The 21,545-nt window shown below is 40.9% G+C and overlaps 1 protein-coding gene across 10 annotated transcripts in view; it reads right to left on the reverse strand.

Annotated features, from left to right (window-relative positions):
* Positions 1-10,270: 10,270 nt before the first annotated feature.
* Positions 10,271-21,545, reverse strand: part of GRIA4 (glutamate ionotropic receptor AMPA type subunit 4) — a 372,420-nt gene continuing 361,145 nt past the window's right edge. For 2 of the 10 annotated variants that reach the window (XM_035717050.2, XM_049110033.1), the window contains exons 16-17: positions 15,517-15,651; positions 10,271-11,396 (exon numbers count right to left, since the gene is read on the reverse strand). In XM_035717050.2, coding sequence (XP_035572943.1) covers positions 11,232-11,396; positions 15,517-15,651 — 300 coding nt within the window. In that variant the 3' untranslated portion in view covers positions 10,271-11,231. Of the gene's footprint in view, positions 11,397-15,403; positions 15,652-17,832; positions 17,948-21,545 lie in introns of those variants that run through there. The other 8 variants (XM_035717049.2, XM_035717051.2, XM_049110032.1 and 5 more) reach the window with 8 other exon arrangements.

Below are 21,545 nucleotides of genomic sequence, written 5' to 3' on the forward strand. Positions count from 1 at the left end.
GTGAAAAATTTTAATTAATGGGCATTTTTTTGGATGCTCAGCATCTGTGTACCCTTCCTGGGCTTATTGTTATTGTTTTCCTAGAAATCACTTTATCTCTCATCTGCACAGTCCAAGGAGGAGTGTTAACTTGACTTCACACTGTAGGAATAGGATATGATGGGCTCAAGCCTATCCATATATCCTATTCTCCTGCTACAGTGGTTGCTTCAGATTCAGGCACATAACCTACCCGGAGCCCACGTATTTGTTGGAACTTCTGTGGGAGATAAGCTTTCATGCTTCTAATAACATCTTACTTCCCCATAAAGATGAGATGTCTGGACAGGTATACAATGAGTGGTGCTACAATGAGTTTTTGCTACAATGAGTGGTGCACTTGGGAAGTCTCTGTATGGAGCCTATCAAGGAAGGCTCCAGGAAGAGTCCTTGAGGACATCATTTGAATTGCGGGATCAAATCTCACCTGATACTGGTGATGATTCTGAATTTTCAGTTTTACAAATCAATGAATTTCTCCTTGTTCTGTGTTTTCTTAGATTTTGTGACTGTCCATTTGGCATCCACTCATCACAAGGTCAATTACATTAATCATATCTTCTGATTTTCTGTTTTCTTGATGCTCTGGTATTTGTCATGGCTCTTGGGAGAGACTGCTCCTCTCAGGAGTAGCAAAATCTTAGAGGCTGTGAAGGGTAGGCCTGGAACATACCTTTCATATGCAAACTAACCAATGCCTATACCCCCAGCACCCACTTTATCAAACACACACACCAATTCCATATTCCCTGTACCCTAAATCAACCCAGTATCAGGTACCAGACAGCAAAAGACAGCCCTTATAGCTTAGATCCTGCCAACATTCAAACTGGCCAGTCCTGAACTGTGGATCTGCCCTGCCTCACTTTTCTCCCAGAATCTCCTGTAGAAACTCTGGCCTTGGCTTTTCACTCCCCTTGCTTCTGCCTCCAACCAGAATCTGCTGCTCCCACTCACCTCCTTCACTGTCATTGGCCTTAGCCTGGCCTCAATAAATTAAATCCTGGGTTTAATTTTAGAACCCCCCTGCCACCATCACCTTGGGGTTAAGTTGTTTGAGTTTCTAGGACTTAAAACTGGAAGAGTATGGACTTATGTAGCCAAATAAAGAAAAAAGTAGGTCACCCTAGGGGTATTCTGGTAACTGCCCAGCCCCCCCCCCTTTTTTTTATTAGACTGCTGTCTATTCTCTATCCTGCTTGTGTCCCTATCCCACCCCCTCCCCCACTCAGTATTTGTGAGGTGCTCCCGGGCACCTGCCGATCTGGCCCAGACACTACACAACTGTGTGAGGCAGTCCCTGCCCCACGTGGGTTAGAGTGAGAGCATCTAGAGTAGACACATGGTAAATGATGGAACAGAACATGGACAGGACTCAGGGGGCCTGAGAACAGAGGGACCAGGTTTTCCTGAGCACGGTTCAGAGTGGGAGTGACCCTTGAGAGGAGTCCTAGGTAGATTGTGCCACCAAAGTCACAAACTGAACAGAGAAGGCTTTCCATCAGAGGGCACTGTGTGGACTCAGAAACTTGGCTGTGTTGGGGGTGAGCAAGTGACTTCCTACAACTGGCGCTGGGGCACAGGACATGGCACTCCCCTGGTGCTCCAAAAAATTCAGGAATTTATATATATAATATTTTACTGTGCTATTTTTAAAAATAAAAATGCACAATGCTTGATGAGCAAGGTATCAAAATTTGAAAATTAAAAATGAATATATTGAAATTCAAAAATGGTGCTGTGCAGATGTTTCAGTAAGCTGAACTAAAAATTATTTAAGATCTATACTTAGTCAAGAAAAATTGTCAAAAATGTCAATTCTCTCAACTGAAAAGATAAAGAAGTGGATTTTAAAAGTATTATTGATGAGTCGGCTTCTATTAAACCAAGAAAGAAAAGAGATCATTTTAATATAAAATAGTCAAACCTAAAAGAATATTTTGGGTTTAAATACACCTATTTTTCAAATTTTCAGTATTTTTTTTTCAACCACCTTAATATTCTGCAATAAAGCTAACCATTAACCATTTAAAAAGTGTAGAAAGGGACATATTTTCTTTTCTTTTACCTTGGGGTCTCAGATGGTTTGCTATGAAACTCTAAATCTTTAAATTTTTGACGCATTTTACAAAAATTTTTATTTTTAAAGATTTTAAAAATGTTATTTACCTTGATTACTGACTTTCTGTTTCCCTGTTAAATTTCACTCTTGCAGCAAAGCCTATTTGGCCTCATTGGCCCTGGAAGAGAAATTAGATTTCTTTAAAGAAATAACTCATTCTTAATGTTCATGCCCATTGTAAATGCTTTTTGAATGAGTAAATGGTTTAAAATGGCCATGGCTCCCTGAAACTGTCCACTCCGGTCTAGAAACATAACCACTGTGTTAGAAAAACTCAGTACCGTGTGCCTCCCTACTCCTCATGCAGAGCCCTTGTGAGCTCCTGGTTACCAAATGTGTGGTTCTCTCCCTAGCTAGCGGCTGGCTGTCTTACAAATTAACCTGGTTCTGACACAGTCGTGTCATGCCCCTCAGGTTAACACATGCCCACCAGACTGCTCCCACCCCACTTCAGACACCAGCAGCTGGTAGGTCCCATCTGGCCACACATCAGAGGATCCTGTGGACTCCTCCTCCTTGGAGCTTTCGGACTCCCTTACCTTTGGCATACTCATCACACCTAATGAGTCCACAGTTCAATCACTTTCAGCCCCACCACCCCTGCAGGCTTGCATCCCTCCTGCCCCGGTTGGCAGGTGCAGCCACTTTGTGAGCACGAGGCTCGTGCTGGAAGCCAGCGAGTTGGCATTCTTCTCGCTGCTTGGGAGCACCGCTCAGAGGCAGGCAGTTTTCCCTTCACCTCGCAGCCTGGAGGGGGAGACACTCTTAGCCTGCTGTCTATCCATCTCCCCAGGCAAAACTGTAGTCTGTTCTGGGTAAGAAATCCCTGCAGAGGTAGAGGATCTGTATGCTTCAGCTCCTTCTCTAGAAACACGGATTCTTTCATGCCATGCACACAGAAAGAATTGTTGATCCTACTCCGTACCCTACGACTTTTGACTTGTTGACGAGAGAGGTCAGGGAAGTCATTCAGAGCATGTCGAGTGTCCCCCCCACCAACCTGGGTGGGTGCTGTTCACCTCATGCACACCTGCTCCATCAAAGGGACCCTCGTCTGGTCTTCCTCCTTATTTCTTCTAAACACTAAGTTGAGGGTCATGAAGAAAGGCTTACAAGTGAGTTCAAATTCTCTTGGTGCCCTGGCCTCAGTAATTTCCAAATGCATCATAGCCACATTTAACCTTCAAGAATTTGGTAATATTTTAGCCCACCTCTTGTCACCCACAAGGTCCCTGTCACCAGCATCACCTCCTCTCTGCTGAAGACCCAAAACTATTTGTGAATCCCATTTCTCCTAGATGGGACTTGTCCTTCTTTGGAATCCAGGGCACCTGGTTACCAAGAACAGCTTTCTGAGTCACACCAGCAAAGTTATGACTGTGTAGATTATTTGGCTTTTGAGAAAATAACTTTTTTTCTTCAGCTTTCTATTTCCTAGGCAGAAGCAGATGCCCAAGGCTGCAGAGATGAAATACATGTAGTTTTGTTTACAGGGCTCTTAATGAGCTCTGGTACTGTGATAAGTAATCTATAAACATTCATTTTCAACTTCACAGAAACATCAAATGCTAGGTATTCCTGTTCCCATTTTACATATGAAACAACAGTCTTTTTCTAGAGGCCAAAGAGTAAGTACTGAATCAAGGACTTACATCTACTTTTGTCTGGCTCCATAGCTCAAAATTTGTTCTTGGCACTAATCATTGTTGTCAACATAATCCGTGAGTCTGGAGAGATCAAGCAGAGACATTTATAAAAATAGTCGTGGAACAGTGGTAGAAGGCTACACAAGACACGGAAATGAAAATGAGTTATCTTCACACATGGCGAATGAGGGATTGTACCCCAGATGATTTCCAGAACCCTTCTTGATGGATGAGTAGACATTAGAAATCAAAAAACAGGTGAGATATACCATGTTGTGAGCCCATTCAGCTTCTGGGGACTATCTTCCTATATTTATTTTTCCAATTCTGCTTCCCTAAGGTAGAAGCCAATGCTTGGTTTCTGTGTCTCCCTGGCTGTTAGATCACAGGCAACCGAGCACCATGAGCCAGATACTCCTGCCTGAGGTTCGATGTGAAAGAGGCCAAGGGTGCAGCCCAGTTCCTGAGAAGGAAAGAGAGCATCTGGCACCCCACAGTTAGAGGTGGTACACACAGACGTTCCTTGCTCAGCATCCCTGCTCTTGTATATGTGTCCACTGGAGGTTGGACCTGGCTTGGGGGCAGATCAGTGATGTCATTTTCGTGTTGTTCTTGCCTGCTTTGCCTTCAGCCAGATGCTGTCTTCCCCAGAGATTCTGTGAACTATATATACCATATTTATTAATGAGTTCACGTGCTGCTTAACTGAGCTGGGTGGGCTCCATTGGTTATAGCAAGGACCCGTGTCTGAAGCAGGGGCATTGCAGGGAGAGGTAATCATCACCTAACTAGAAGGGAAAGAATAAGAAGCGCTGAGAAAACCGTAGGTGTGAGTAGTTATTTGGTGTAATCGGGGTGGAAAGTGAGAGGAGCTACTGGAGATACTGTGACATATAACACACCATGAGTTATTTCAGTCAGAAAGGTGACAGGGTCATAGGTGGTTTAGGAAAACCACCCTCGCAGGCATGTGAAGAATGAACTCTAAGGAGAAACCAGGGAGATGAGAAGAAAGGGAACTTATCAGAGAGTAGAAACTAGAGAAATCATGAGTCTCTGAAAGGGCGGTCATAGTATAGATGAAGAGTGCGGGATGCAGTAAGAAGATATTTAGGAGACACAAGAAATTGAAGCTGTTGATTGACTGGATGTGAGAATATGAAGAAAGGGAGTTCTAGAAGGACACTCATGCTTTAATTTGTGAGATTAGGTAAATGGTAGTGCCCCTCACTGAGACATGGAACTTAAGAGGAGGTAGGAATGCAGAGTAGAATATGAGGAATTGGACGTATTTCAGCTGAGATGTCAAAAAGAAATAACCTGTATGAGATTGGACAGGTGGGACTGGAGTGAAAAGTAGTAGGGATTTCTGAGTTAACAGTACATGGGTTATTGTAGACCTCTTGGTGGTGGTAAGATCAACCAGGTGGAATGTGTGCTACGAGACGAGACAGAGGCAGAGTTTATAACCCTGGGTGATACCAGTATTTGGTTGGAGAAAATGGGGAACATAAAATAGTTGGTTTAGTTCCCTATTGAAAATGTTCAAGTAACACGGCCACATGATCTTTATTGGTGACCTTGGGATGGACATTTTGACGAAGTGATGGAGCCAAATAGAGGAGTTAAATATGGGGTGAAAGGTCTCTCTTTGCAGTGACCAGGGTTTGAAAGGGAGGGAAATTAGTCATCATCTGGTGGAAGATGAGCAGATGAATGATCCTAAGATCAGCTACATGTCTACAGGGGTAGGTGACTTTAATCACACAGGCCAAGACCAATGGGAGGTCAGGGAGCTGCAGGGCTAGGGCTTAAATGAAGTGCTTCCACTGGCTTTGAAGTCGCTCAAGATGATCCTAAGACTTGGGGTGCAGTGGAAAAATGAGCTAAATGCCACAATTGCTGATGGACATGGGGCAGTGGCAGAGCGTTCAGCAGACACAGTGGACAAGCAGGTGTCCATCTGACAGCATGGTGGATGACCTACACCTCAAGGGGAGGAGTGTTTATGCCTGAGCGCATGCAGAGGTGTGACTGTCATGATGGCCATGACTTTTCCTTCCAAGATTGTGGTATGCGGAGGGCTGACATCAGGGCATTGGACAGGGCACTGGGGGACAGCTCGAGGGTGCTGGGAGTTTCCTTACTTTGTACCCAGGGCATCAGGGAGAAGGATGTCAAGGTCAGGGAGAGAGGGAGGCAGTGGGAAGATGAACATGGAGAAGGATGAGAAGCGCAGGAGTATATTAAGGGAGAATGTGGGATGAGAGAGAGATTGTGGGGATGATCTCCCTGTGAGGCTGTGACCAAGGATGCTGTGGATGGAGGCCAAGTGGGCCAAGCCTCAGAGTTACTGTGCAGGTCTGAGGCCCCAGGATCCAGAAGTCAACTGCTCTGCTGGTGGTCTCGGAAGATTAGTGCCCACCAGACTCTAATTACGCTTAGATTTACAGACAGGATACCAGTGGGAAGCATGGCTCTGGGAAGTCCTGGGCAGTTGGAACTCTTCAAATTCAACTTTTTAGACATCTGGAAAGCACCAATTTTAACTGAAGGATTAAGAGAAGCCACTCTGACCTAAATTATTCTACAACCCTTCTTTGTTACAACATGTTGAGACCATTCACATTTACGCTGGGGAACTCGCTCCGAGGAGCTGACACCAGTTTCTGTGTAGGCAATTTCTTTTGAGGGTCTTCAGCAGTCCGTAATTCATTTAGCCAATCAGTTCATTCAATCATATGTTGAAACTCTGATCGCCACTTCTATAGACCTACTCTGCTTGAGAAATAAGTCTCTACACAGTTTTCAGCCATTGCTAAATGAATAGGTACTTTAGAAGTTTTGGTCCAATGAAAAGACATGGAGGAGCAAATCATCATAACCTACTTGAGCAGGCTTCCGTTGTTCAGGATTCCAGGATTACAAATCTCCTAAGTCACCCCCATCATTGAAGCCATGATTTAGGCATTATAATTTAATAGAATATTTATGTATGATTGTATCATAGAGGTCCTCTCACACCTGCCATCTTCTCCTGCTCCAGGAAAAACTGAACGAGACTCCACTCTTGGCAGTGGAAGGACAAATCCAATATAAATTTCTGCCCATTTCTGTTGGAAGGAAATATATTATTAGGGTTATTTCTGGCCTCGCATCAACCCAAATATGGGACTTAGAATTTTTTCCTTGACTTCCTCTAATCCAACCACAAATACCAGCCTGTAGCTTGTAGGAAAATTTGTAAGCAGGTCATGGAAGGGGAATATATCTGACATTCATGACGCACCTAACAATGGAAAACCATTTGTGAAAAGCCCAGTTTTCCTGAAGTTCTTTCGGTCACCCAGACCTGAACTACCAACCTGTGCCCAGCTTTCTGTTTCTTAATGTCTCCTTTGGCTTATCTTTTATTTTCCCTAATTCCTCTACCCACCTCTTCCTCCAAAGAATATAAAATCAAAGCAAGATAAAGAGGTTACTCTGTTTCATGGGAAATAGGGAAATAATTTAGTTCTCTATTGGTTTTTGAGATACAATTTCCAAATTTCATCTTTCACTCTTCCTCATTTATCAATATCTTTTCTTAGGGAAGGAAGTTCTTTTTTGACAAGACTACTGGTACTACCTAGTTAGGAAATATGTAAGCATACCACCTGTCACATGTGCATTGGGTCTGACAAATGCTAAGCATGCTAGCCTGCTGGACCACCTGAAACTAAAACCTGTTTATGAGTGTGCTTGAGAAGGCACACCTTTCACACAGCCTCATATGAATAACACAAATGAGTCCGCTTGATTCCAATTTGTCTTTTCAGAAACCCCCCTGATGTCACTATCATTTAATTCTTATTTATGTTTGCACCTCATTGGTGTTGCAAATTGGGATATTCGGTTTTCTGGGAAAATTAGTAGAGCACTTTTTTTCACTAATACTGCTGTAATATATAAAGTTGTTTTTATGAATTGACAAATATATATTTTAACCTTCTGTGTGCTACACCTTAGGGAAATGGATGAATGAGTTGACAGCAGGTGGGGAGAGCAGGGAGCAGCCTGGATCAAGCATGAAGCTAGTGTTGGAACAGGATGGGGGGGAGGTGCTGGCAGTTTTAATTAGTAGCTACTGAATAGAGTGTAGCAAAGTGGTTCTCCCGAGGGGCCCTTTATAGCCTACAAATGTGGTCATTGTATACATTTAACCAGCTGATGTAACTTCAAAATTGGTTTTGCCTGATATATTCAGGAAATTCTGCACTAGATGGTGGTCTTGCTTGTTTTATAATTGAGTTCTTTATGGAACTAAATGTTTTAACTTAAAATGTTTTTAACTTAATTTAAGCATAAATGTTTTAAAATCACATAACCTAGTTTTATAGCATTTACTCAGATTGGAGCCCAGGTAAGGTATCCCTTTACTGATGGCAGATTTCAAATTTGGTTTTGGCAAATTTATTCCATGAGAAATATGGAAATTTAACTATATAGTACTATTACTAATATGGAAAGAAAACACAAAAGGGAAAAAAAACACAAAAGGGAGTTAAACTATAAGAAATAGAACTTTTTAACTTCACATCACTTATCCGTTCTGAGTTAAATGAAAGATATCTTTAGAAGAATGGGTAAAAACCAAGCCAAACCAGATCCCTGGTTCAGGTTATCTAATTACCTTCTGACAATTTCTAGCTAAAAAATGATGCCCCAGCTAGGTAGAATGATATGAAATATCATCTCCTCCTTCTAGTGAGATGGACAACATCATCAACTCAGCCAACCTTCAATCTTCTTTTTTCTTTTCTCTGTGTGTGTGTGTGTGTGTGTGTGTGTGTGTGTGTGTAGGAGTGGTGGTGGACGGAGAGGGAGGGAGAGAATCTCAAGCAGACCCTGCCACCCAAGACAGAGCCCAACGCAGGGCTTGATCTCACAACTCCGACATCACGATCTGAGCTGTAATCAAGAGTCAGGTGCCCAATCGACTGAGCCACCGGGGTGCTCCCAGCCTTTCTTTTGACTTGCTATTTACTTAACACGTACTCTAGGGACTATTAGTGAAGAAAGATACTTTCTCCTTCCACTTAGTTAAATTAATTCAATTCAGTTCATTCATTCATTCAACAAATATTTATTAAGCACCTACAATAATGCCAGGCACTGTGCTGGGTGCTGGGGATACAAGTGTGAACAAGAGAGACACAGTCCCTGCCCTCAAGGAGCTTACAGTCTAGAAGTTATACAGACAAGTACACAGGCAAGTACAATGCAGGATGGCAGGTGCTGTGATGGGGGGAAAACATGTAGGGCACCTAACCCAGTCCTGGAGGCAGTGGGCTGGGCCTCACACACATCTTCCCAGGGTGGGTAAACTCAATTTGGGACTGAAGTTAGTCGGGGAAAGAGACACAGAAAGTGATGGCCCAAGGAAATAGTCAATGCAGTGTCCTGTGTGCTGCTTTAGAGGTTTAGGGGCTGGTGGGTGGGGGAAAGGGAGGGTCAGGTGAGAGGAGTCATGGGACAGATGAGTAGGAGTAGAGACCAGGTCACAGGGGATGTGTCTGCTCTGCTTCAGAGCTTGGGACTTTTCCTGAGGGAACCGAGCGGGAGCATGACCGCACACCTGCACCTGTCCAGGCGCACTCACTGCAGCGCACAGAGCGAGCGGCCGCAAGTCTGGAGGTGCAAGCAGGCGGGCTTCATCCCCCCGCGCCGGCTCACCCCACCTCGCCCCGCGATGCCACAGCCGGTGTCACTCCAGCCTGGCTGGCAGCTCGTCCCGGAACCTTGTAGGGCCCCCAGCCTCGGAGCCCTGCTCCCCCGAGGCTCTCCACCCCTGCTCCGCCTGGGACAGAGCTTCCCTCGGGCCACCCTCCGCAGTCCTCCTCCCTTGTGCTTTCTGCCAAGATTTCCGCCTCGTGGGATGTTTCGCTGTATGCTCTAGTGCTTCATTATTATTTCAGATGATCCAGACCTTCTCTGAAACCATGTTCATTGAATCTGTACACAACATAAGGTGGTTTTAGGAAATACAGATGGGTATAATTTTCTTCACCCTTTCCAGTTGAAGAAACAAGGACAAATTCTTCACTTTTTTTGTCTACCACAAACTATTAGTGCCTTCAAGTGATTTAAATGGAACAAGGGGAAGAGGGAGGGGGAGAAGCCCAAGAGACACATTACTTGTTGCAGCAAAATACAGTCAAGTAAAATTTCGACACACGATTACGGGGTATGTTGCTGTTAGGACAACGGATGGCTCTCCAACTCAAACACTCCAGCTGCGACAATTTCACCGGCTCCCAAGGTAAACATCTGTCAAAGAGGGTAGCTCACTATGCAGAAATAACAAGAGCTAGTTCCATGTTCCAACAAGACCCACACTTGACTTCTAATGATCCCTTCTGCAGTCTCATATTTTCTCAAATAACCTTTATAATGATAAGAAAAGAACGTTAAGCTCTGCAGATAGTGTAAGAATGTCCGTTGTTTTATTCTTTTTGGTGGGTACAAAAACCACAATTTTGTACACAGAACAAGATTATAAATAATATCGATAACATGAGTGACCTATAGTCTCTTTTGAATCTACGTCGCAGACTGATGGTTTTACGGTAACGTTGTCTTCGTTTTGTGTGTGTTCTGGGTAGTGAGACAAATGCAATCTGTGGGACACCGACTCATGTGACAGAGTGGAGGTTACGGCAACAAGGAGATGACCAACGGCTTTTATAAAAAAAAGTCTCTAAAGTTTATTACAGTGATGGCATTTATATCAATTATTGCAATGTACTGTTCCCTAAGATGGTTAGAAAAAAGAATTGTGTTGTCCTCTACTGAATTTACGTCGGTTAAAAAGCAAGCATGTTTCAGTATTTGTTTTCTCCAAAGTAAGTGTAAATGCTTCCTTTAAATTTTTTTTTTTTTCACAGGATTTACATGTGTGTTTGATTATTTTCTGATCACAGTTTCGAGACGTGTTTTCTCGGCTGGAGAGTCTCCCACGGACTACGTGGGTGTTGGGAGACGCAGGTTAGCATGTTCATGGACTTCTCTAACTAGTCTATCCCTGGCGGTGAACACAGGCCTTTCTGCGCAAGAACTTCACGGTCTGATGCGCTCGCAAGTCTGATTAGTTTTTAAGTCCACTCGAGTGAAACTTGTTGCTGTTAATACGCCCGTCCCAGCTCCCCCCTCCCGCTCCCCGAAAAAACCTAAATTGTGAGTTTTCCTGATATAAAATCTGAGTTTGGGTTTCCGAGCTGAGCTCATGCACGCGTTGCTGCTGCGGAACCGGGAGGATCAGGACGCGCTGCCCGCGCGGGCCGGAGGCCGGGTCCAGGGCACCTGCTCGCTCGGCGCGCCCTGGGCTTTGCTCCCGCCGCTCACCAACACAGTTTGATTAAGGCACTCGATTATGTTTTTGGTTTTTATGGTAGGTCCGATGCAATGACAGCCAATCCTGAACTTTGTCTAATCGCAGTCCCCGTGTGTACAGCCTTGGGGCAGTCGGGCGTCAACACGCGGCCGTTCTCACCCACACTCCCAGTGATGGATAATCTGGCTTTGTTTCTTATGGCTTCAGAAAAGGTCAGCTGGGTGCATGGAAAGGAAACAGAAAGAGTGTGCATTGTTACAATGTTTCTGTTTCTTTGACAAAACGTGACACAACAAACACCAAGATATCAATTATTAGACATCTGCATTTTTTTTTTTTCCAATATTCTCCGGGTCGTGTGAAAACTGCCCATTCCAGGAAAGGAAAGCTCAACTCTAGCAGAGAATCAGTTGGTCTAAAGTGTGTGATCTTGCCTGTTCCAGAACTAATTCTGCAATAGTCAAACTAGGTCTTGTTTGGCAAATCTGGGCGGGACACATTTCGACTTGTGGCCCTCTACAACCTAGTCCTTGGGGTCCAGCTTAGGATCTCCTCTAATTTGACAACGGTTTTAGCTGAACGTCTTGATCTTTAGAAAAGATCTTTACAGCTCATTTGCTATCCTCAAAATGGTGATGAGTTGTCTACATGAACTATGGATACAGACTATTCACGACAGAGCTTCCTGTCTTCGGAACACAGAGCTATCCACAGACACCTTCATTCATTCACACCAGTATAGACATGACCCAGAACAGCACAGTTAGTGACATAGAGTTCATTCTATGCCTACTCTGGAAGCTGATTCATATCTTAGGGAGCTCTAAGTGTTGAAAGGGGGTTGCACTGAAAGGGAGTGCGTTTCAATTCCTCACCAGTGCTCACTGCTGGGGACCTTCCCAGACTGAGACATTACGGGGTCAGGTCTCTGAAATCCTCATTAAATTCCTGTTGTCTGTCATATTAAGTCAGTAGTGGATAACAATATGACACAGGGGAGAAACAGGCAGTGTTATTATGCAAATCTAATTACTGTTTATTCGTTGTCCTTATATTTTTTTCTAGTAACTGAATTTTAATGTTAACTCAAGAAAATAAGGCAAATTAGATCTTGCCAAAGTGTTATGGCTTATTTATTTCTAATAACTCCTAATATATCTTAATTCTCTCCTGTGAATTTAATTTTACCTCATTCTTTAGGAATTCTATCCCTGTATTTATTCTGCTCTGGAACTTAAATATTAGCATAATTGTATATTAAATAATGAAATCAGTGATGGGCGTAGAAAATGGGATAACATAAAGGTTTAGAGATCAGATACCCTGCTAAAGTCAAACTGCTAGTTAATGACTTATCTATGGTCAAATCCAAGGTTATTATCATAGTTCTTCCTTAGCAAATGGTCTAAAAAAATCAGAAGTCAGGATACAATTTCTATAGAAACTACTCATCATTAAAACAAACCAAGACCAAAGTTCGAATTTGTTCCTTCAGATTTACTTTCAACATTTAATATTAAGTAAAATAATTTTTTTAAAAACTACTGATTTAATTTTGCTTTCTTTTTTTTTTTTTGAAGAAGATATACAATTAATGATAGCATTCTAATTTTTTGAGGGTTTTTTTTTTTTCAGAAGGCTTTTGCTATGAAATTTATTTTGTTTCCTTTCTTTTCTTGATGGCCTTTATGGAGAAAGGGAAATACCCCCAACAGGAACCACGTGCTCTCGAGTAACCTCTTCTTCTCCGTAGGTGAATATAACTGAGCATAATAGTTAATAATTCTTCAACATATCCTTAGTTTTTCTTTAAATCTGGGCATTCTTCATTCTTAGCATTATTTCTTAAACTTATATCTCCTGCTTCTAACATAAAATGTCATATCTATTCAGCTTGCTGCTTAAATCAACTTTCTTATAAATTTACCTGTGGTCTGGGTCTGTTGAGATTGTTGAGCCTAAAGGCTCTGACTTTGTGTTCCCATGAGGGATAATCATTTTTAGAGTAAACATTCTCTATATTGAAGGTTTCAGGTTCTGTTCTTGGGATTCTAGGACAATATTGTTTAGATTATCAAAAATTTGGGTAACTGTGGCCAATAGAGTTTTTGAAAGAACAAAGCCATTTCATATGAGAGTATACTAACAGCTGTCAAATTTTCTTAGGTGAAGATCATTTCATTTACCCTGAATGCCGTTAAGTCTTTTTAAAAATCATGGATATGAAGGCTTTCTTTTTATTTGAGATTTATTATCTTAGAAGTTTAACCCCAACTGTAGAGGCAATTTGTGTGATACATTGTAATGCAATGCCAGGTTCTGACTCCCAAACATTATTGCATGTAAACTGTCTGTATATAACCTGGGAATTTAAACCTCTTTAGCAGTTTCCCAGGCCATGAACTGACACCCATGAGTGTTTCTTTCTAGAATTTTCTAATATTCTTTTTCTGTATCTTTGCAATCTTACCCTTGGACCTTGTTGATGGTTACAATGCTTTTGCTTTGCCACAGCAAAGTAAGTTTTAATGACAGGTAAAACAAAAAACAAAACAAAACAAAACAAACCCAAACCAAACCAAATCAAAACAAGGTGTTTTTTTTTTTTTTGGACATAAAATTCTTTCTAGAATAAAATCTAAATAATTGACTCTGAAAACTTGTCGTGTATTGTTTTTCTCAGTTTGGCAAAATCCTCAATTGTATCATTATTAAGATAACAGCATTTCAATAATGGTCAAGAGACCTTGACACTATCCTTGTTTGTTGTTTTGCTACCAGAAGACATGCTCAAAACATTCTGATCTGAGTGAACTGAGGGTCTTGTTTTTAATTCTTTTCCACAAAATTGGGAAAGAACCATTCGGGGCTTATCTGTGTACAGTTACATTCAGTCATCCATTAATTTCTAGATTATGGATAAAAGCAATTAGATCTTGGTAAAAGGGAATGGCTTTTGTTCTTTGTTTTAAGATATTAACAAAGTGTTTCAGTATCTTTATATCAGTAAGTATCAAAAACAAGCATATTTACCTGGCATCACCTCAGATATACATCTTATGAAAATTATATTGGGTTTTTGACTCTCAGGGACATCAAGCACTGAGTGTCTCTTATGGGTTCAAAGGCTCATTTATCATTGTAATCAGAGTGAGCAGCCTATTCAGTTGACTATTATATATAATTTAAAAAAGTGAGTCTTGAGACCTAATTTTAGGAAGAGCAATAACAAATGCTTTCAGATCTTATTTTAAAACCACTTTCTATCAGTAGAGGAAAAAAGTAGTGGACACTTAGATTCTTAAAAAAATTACCTCCATTTCCTACATTTCACCGAATATTTACAATGTTCTATTGTGACACAATGAGAGGATGTAAGTGGGGATGTAAGTTGCTCTGGCTTACTTAAAAACAGTTGAAACGAAACAACAAGGCCATAATAATTCACTGCAATTTTTATCCTTTGCAGTGTCCTCCTAAAGAACACCATACGTTGCTGACATCTTTGGTGGAAAAACTGTTGTCATGCCTAAAATGCATATCTGCCTTACTGACACTGTGAATGTAAAAGTTGAAATTCATCTAATAAATATGAATTTAATATGACAAATTCTAATTTGTCAATATTCTGACGATCACTCCTACCTAAAGGTCTGCCTCAAGGTACTGTCAGATGAACAAACAGCAGTGTTTCACTCTTAAAAAATATAGAATTATGGTTAATGTAAAACAAATAGGAGCTAAAAATTTTTGAGCACTTACTATGTGCTTGGAGTTGTTTCTCAGAAAATACACAATCATATCAAAAGAAGCAACTGTTTAAGCTTTAATCATTTGAAACAGTTTTATCCTTATTTTGTTAGCAATTCTCCTAAAATTGGATTGTTCCAAGTAGATTGGCCTGGTACATGTATAAGGAAACCCAGAACTAATTTCCATTTTCTCCCAAATTTCAGGTAGGATATACTGTGTAGATCTTTTTGCAGAGCAATCCTGGAGGTCTGTTTTTGTCTTTCTGACCCTTTCAATGCAGATATCTATTGGCAACATAAAGTTTCGAACGGTGCATCTGCAGCCAAAGAAAACTGAATCACTTTGCACTGAATTTTTCAAAAATATAAAAGCTCTAATCAGAAGCAAGCAATATCACCACTGGACAGACAGGTCACGACACTGCAATTACAGGATGCATCACCCACTCACTGTAGTAACCCTAAGTCCTACCCCTAAATTTTAATACTTTCGGTTCCATATACGTTGTAACCTTCTCTATAGGTTGCTAAATTCTGGGTATTCTGCGAGGAAGTTGGGTTAAAAGTCTGTGCACTCTTTGCCACCTTCATTCTCTTCGCCTCTGCCCTGGACTTGTAACAGAACTCTATCAAAGCCACCAGCATTGCCAAGCCCAAGCCGCCAACCAGAATGTAGAAGACGCCTGCTACGTTGCTCAGGCTCAAGGCGCTTGTCTTGTCCTGGGGGAGATAGAGACATTTCAGTTAACTGTGGAAATGTCACATCCAGAAGGCAAAAGAACACACGAAATCCAAAACATCTCATTAAAGCAATTGCCTACTTTAACCTGAAATTATTTACATGTATAAATCACTGATGGAGGTTTATGGATTTAAGCATAAAGTTTACAGCTCTCAGGAGAAGTGAAATTATGATGATTACCAATAAAACTGTAATTACATTCAATAAAATTTGTAACGTTTTATCATTATTAAATATGCAGTGAAAACCACCATGCCTAGCCATATACAAGCATTTATATATTTACACAGGGTGGCAGAAGTGGGGTTATTAATAAGTTTGAAAATGGCATATTTAAAATACCCAATTACAAGGGAAGGGGATGTCTTTTGGCTTTCCTGCCATTATAAAGACTTTTAATGTTTGAAATTTCTCCTGTATAAATCTCACTTCACGTTTCCTACTTAAGGAAATAAGTCATTTGTTTTTGTTTTAGCTAACAGTTTCACATTTTCTTCGCTGTTGCTTTACCAAATACATGTAAATATGTGCTAGGGTACACATTATTTGTTCTTTCAGGCACATGTGTAAGGGAAATCTGGGAAGCGTCACTTTTACATATTATATACTATTTAGGAATAATTAAATATGCATCACACTTAGGTAACCTTTTAAAAAATGACAGAAAATACACAAATTACCATGGTTAATTGAGACATAAATTATTTTTGTGTGAACAAATTTATGACTATTTTCACTGACTTAAAAATAAGATTTCATTCCCACTTAAAATACTTAATCAGTTAATAGTTTAGACATATTATTCCCCAGAGCTTTAGTATACATATTATTTCACAATAAATTTGGAAATAATCAAGCAAATGATTGGAAGATGCTAAAATTGTAACAAGAATTCAGAATTTTTTTTCATAAATTGGAAATATGTGTATTATGTAGCATTATGTGAGAAGGTAGACTACCTGCAGGATGCCCTGTGGCCGTCATCTTCCCAGCAGTTTTTTTATTTTTTTATTTTTTTGCAAAATGTGAGTCAGACTCTTAAGTAGTTTTATTAGGAGAGTATTTAATTCAAAAGATGTACTGTGTACAAGTGTACTATGTTCACTGAGCCATGACATTAGCTGATTGGGCCAGAATTTAGGGTTGCTTCATTTTTAAAATAATCGCTCATTAAGTGTTTATGCTTCTCTGGCTTGACATAGGGATTTGAGATCAGTATTTCATTATTCGGCCAAACTTGTCTATTTCCACTCTGGTTCAAAGGCAGGAAAAAAACTGATTAAACAGCAGGATAAGCCCTAAAGAGGGTTCAAGCAACATTGTCTGTTTCTTAACAGAGGCTCTCCTACTTACACCATTTACTTGTTTAAGGTCTTAGAATAACTAATATTTTTTTCTTTTAAAGGAGATTAAAATAAACAAAAGATTTTAAGAATCCTAAATGATGGCTTTTAGACACTCATTACATCTTACTAATTTGTGCAGGTAATTAGATTCACTGGTAAATTGTTAGTTTTTTTCCTTTAGAATGGAAACATAGCTTTTATTTTTATTTGTACTTATTGGAATTAGGTCTATAGATCTCTGCATCACCCTAAGAAGAATTCATGAATGCGAGATCATAACTTGAGGATATTGTTCACAAACGATGCACTAAAATCGTATTTGGTAGGATTGAATTGGAGAGTTCACTGTGCATCTGTCCGCACAATGGGGCCTCTTCAACTAAAGTGGAATGTTTGGCAACATAGTGACGTAAGGCTGACCCTCCAAATACAATATATTGAAATTTAAACTCTTCCTCTGGCTGACTAGTAAACAACTTCCCATTTCTTGCTTTGAGAATACATCCGATCCTGAAATGATAGGTTTCATGGCCTTTGCCTCCGAAACAGAACCCTAAGCAGAAAAGCACTACTTTTTATTAGTGGTACGTGAATTTGAGAACAATAGAAGGAACTTTAGAAGGAACTTTATTATTTTATGTACTTTTTGCAGGTAATCTAAGTTTTAAATAAACAGTGGGGGAGCTGGCTGCCATTTATGGAAAAGGCATGAGCTTGTAAGGTGGGCAGGTTACTGGGTCCGTGCACTCCTGACAATCGCTCCCGTCTATGCTCTGCGAACACAAGAGGAGGTCCCGAACTGCGACGACTGACCTTGCTTCCAGAGTCCTTGGGTCCACATTCACCTTTATCGTACCACCACTTGTTTTTCAGCTTGTCTAAGACGCCTGCCTCACTGAGTTTCAAAACGGCAAGGTTTACAGGAGTTCTTCACGTGGAAAATAACATAAATAACATTATATATGTTATTTTATGTTATTCAAGTAAAACTACATTAGAATCGCATGGCAAAGTGACAGAGCAGAGGCCACAGTAGGTGCTATGTCTCGTGCTGTAGGCCCAGGTGTAGAACCAGACATACGACTGGGGCCTGCTCCATCGCTTTAGGTAACAGGCGCATACTGCTCGGGAGGGCTTGTAAATAAAATGTATGCAATTACTGTGAATCCAAAACTATTGGCCTGGGTTGGCTTTCTGGAGAATTTACAATTTTTGCAGCACAACTGCGGGAGTCGTTTAAAAATCCACGAGCTCCCCTTTGTCGCCCCCTCCCACCCCTTCTCAGCTGGTGGAATTTTCCTCTATGCTCTACAAGTCCATCTGTGGTGCTCATCATGACACTGGCTCCTTCAGCACACCTATCTGGGACTACATGAAGGAGGAGGGGGATGCAGGTGGTATGGAGGGTACAGGGAAGTCCCCAGATATGTGGGTCCTGGAAGGGTAAGCCCATGTTGACACTTCCCTTCCGAGTTGTGAGATTTTACCTAAATGATACCACTTTCTCTCTCTGTCTTGAGCCTATCATATTAAGATCCTGTGCACACAAAGGGAAGTGACTATAATGTACTCCACGGTGCTACAGCAGATACATCACGGGTTCAGGCCACCAAGATTCCTCAGAACAAAGTCCCATCCTATGCAATCCCACTCGTCTATCATCTCTGTGTCCCTCAGTCCTCAACGTCATGTAAGGCAGCTCACGGACAAAAAGCCCGTCAATCACTCAATCTCAGTGTCCCGAGAAATCTAAGAACAGCCCCTGGTTTTCATTCCCACGTTAACATCTCTGTGTGTATAAGATAAAAGTCCGAGAGGATGGACGAGAAACAAAAACTCATGACATCTCTTGTTACTGTGTCCCTGCTTGGTTGGTTTCTGTTTCTTTCTGCTTTTATGAACATTCAGAGACTCACTGACTTTCTCCTGACATTTCTAAGGCTGCCACAATCATTTCGTCTGGCTCTGGCTCCTAACACCTCACTTCTTTTAGGAAATATTGAGTGCATTTGGAGAGACACAGAGCACATTTTCTTGATTGTCAGGGGATTAATTCCATAAACTTATCTGCACAACTAGGCCCTGCAGCAATGATGATGGCGATGATGCCAGCCAACACCGACGGAACCCATGTGAAGTACTGGGAGCTCTCGCAGGCATTTTACATGATTGTATACTACGATCACCTGCATTTTACAAATGAGGAAACCCAGGCAACAGAGCGATTAAAGCATCTAGTCACACAGCTAGGAAGTAGCTGAATCAGGATGTGGAATAGTCTGATTTCATAGCTTGTGCAATTAAAAACATTATCAATGGAAGACTCAGGAAATGGAGTTTCTGATGGAGTTTTTTGATTAACATTTAAGCCAAATCTCTTTTTTTTTTAATTGTTTCATTGCTATTGTACTGAGTTCTGAAAAAAGTTTCTAAGAGGTTTTTCTTTTTCACTGTTTTCTGAATATGATTTAATTGTTTCAATGTTGTAACATCTTAACAAGGTTCATTGTTTTATTTAAGAAATAATATGCTTTTGCCACATTCCTAGAAAATTATATTGTGTCTTGGTGTAAAATCTAATATGAGCGTGATTTAACACTTTTACTACTAAACGCTGAGTTTGGGGGCAGGGCAGGATGAAGATTTTGGTAAACCGGGGTGTTTGGTAAATCTGGCCCCAGTCTAGGTTTTAGTCTCCATACACCCCCATTCGTGAAGTAATTATTACAAAACCCCACCCTAGGTGGTTGGTGAGCTGTGAACTCCTTGGGAACAAAGCCAAATCTCATTCATCTTTGTAAGACACTATTTCCCAGGGTATCTGACTCAGAGTGGGTGCTCTGCAAGGCTGCTACCTTTAAATTATTTTGAATCCAGAGCAACCTTTTTCATTTAACTGATACTATAAGAGTTTTGAGGTCCCTTGCTAACACCTGCACAGGTGTTATATGAGCCTACACTGCACTTCTTGATTGGGATGCTGGAAAGGGAAGGAAAATGAAAGAGTTTCCTTCCAGTTTCTTGTAGAAGCTTGAGTTTAGAGGCTGTGAGCAGAATGGAATTTGGAATTAAAGGTACTGATATGAGCCCAACTTTAATGGTCAACTGCTGGAATGTCAGGCACTGAACAAGGCATTTATTATTGGGATGCCAGCTTTTGTTTGCCACTTTTTTTCTGCTTATGAATTCACATTTTTGATAATAATCCCTTTGCTCTTGCACTGGTTTCTATGGCTACGCTGAAGGGGAAGAGGCCACTTAGAACATACTTTAAAGTCAGGAATGGGCTACAGTCTTCAAAGTGCCAAAGTAAAGATGAGTATTGTGTGATGTAGTATAGTTCCTAAAGAAGACATCATTTGGTAATAACATTTACAAAATGATTTTTATAGGAATAGCTACATCCATGAGTGTGCCTATTTTTATACACATAGTGGAGAATAAGGTATAAAACAAGCAGAAAAAAATAATTTTATAGACCATTAATGATTACAGGCATTGCCAAAATTTCCAACTAGAGCCAGGATTAAATAACTAATGCTAAAAACTGGCATAAAATTCTGTGTATGGTTCAGCCAAAATCATATCAATGGATTCATCGAAGAGGAAAATGAGTTTCAGACATTAAAATATTTTTAAATTGATTCATTGTCAATTAGTAAACTTCTATTACTTCAGTCACAAGAATAAGTATGAATTTCTTATGATCATATAAAAGACCACATTGCACTAATATTAACATTATTAAGTAAATTTTAAAACAAATGGATTTGCACCCCCAAAATAATGCCCTTCTACTTTATTATTTTTGTTAAGATGCAGGACCCTTTCTCTTATTTTCTTAAATTTTTATATTTCAGCCTGAAGCCGGTTGGTTGAGGGCCGCAGGGGTCAGCACTTCATGCTCTAGGAATGGCTACCAGCTGAGTGGGGATGCTAATTATTTTGTAGCCATGGGGTGTGACTGGAAGCTGCCACAGTGACTCTATCTAGTTCAGTTATCAGGCATACTAAATCATGAGCTCCTTGTGAGAAAAGTTTTCTTTTTCCCCCACAGATACTGGCGTGTGGCTTGCTGAAAGCAGAAGTTTAATAATTCGCTGCCGAATGTTAGGCTGGAGATGTTCTCTGTGGTTATAATCCTGTGAATGGCAGGGGGGCCACTTGTCCTCTCAGAGGAATACATTCCTGGGGGCAGGGGCAGAGCTTTCCACGATTTTTCTCCTTCATTAGATGAATCACTACTAGAAAACTGAGTTTCCTGCACTAAGAGTCTGTATTGAAAATCAGACCACGTTAGATTTCGGGATGCTTGGGTCAGGCCTCTGGATGTGCATATTCACCCCTACAGGGAATTGGCATCATTTGATTTCTCTTCTGCTTTGGCTTGACACTCAGCAAAGGCTTAAAAACTAGCTTCATTCTCCAATGCATCCCTTCTCCTCCTTATTTTACCTCTTCTGAGGAGGGTCAGGCCACATGGAAGGGGCGAGGGAACTTTAAAAAGAAAACCAGACACCTGTAGA

The sequence above is a fragment of the Canis lupus genome, chromosome 5 (assembly GCF_003254725.2).
Source record: "Canis lupus dingo isolate Sandy chromosome 5, ASM325472v2, whole genome shotgun sequence".
NCBI lineage: Eukaryota > Metazoa > Chordata > Mammalia > Carnivora > Canidae > Canis > Canis lupus.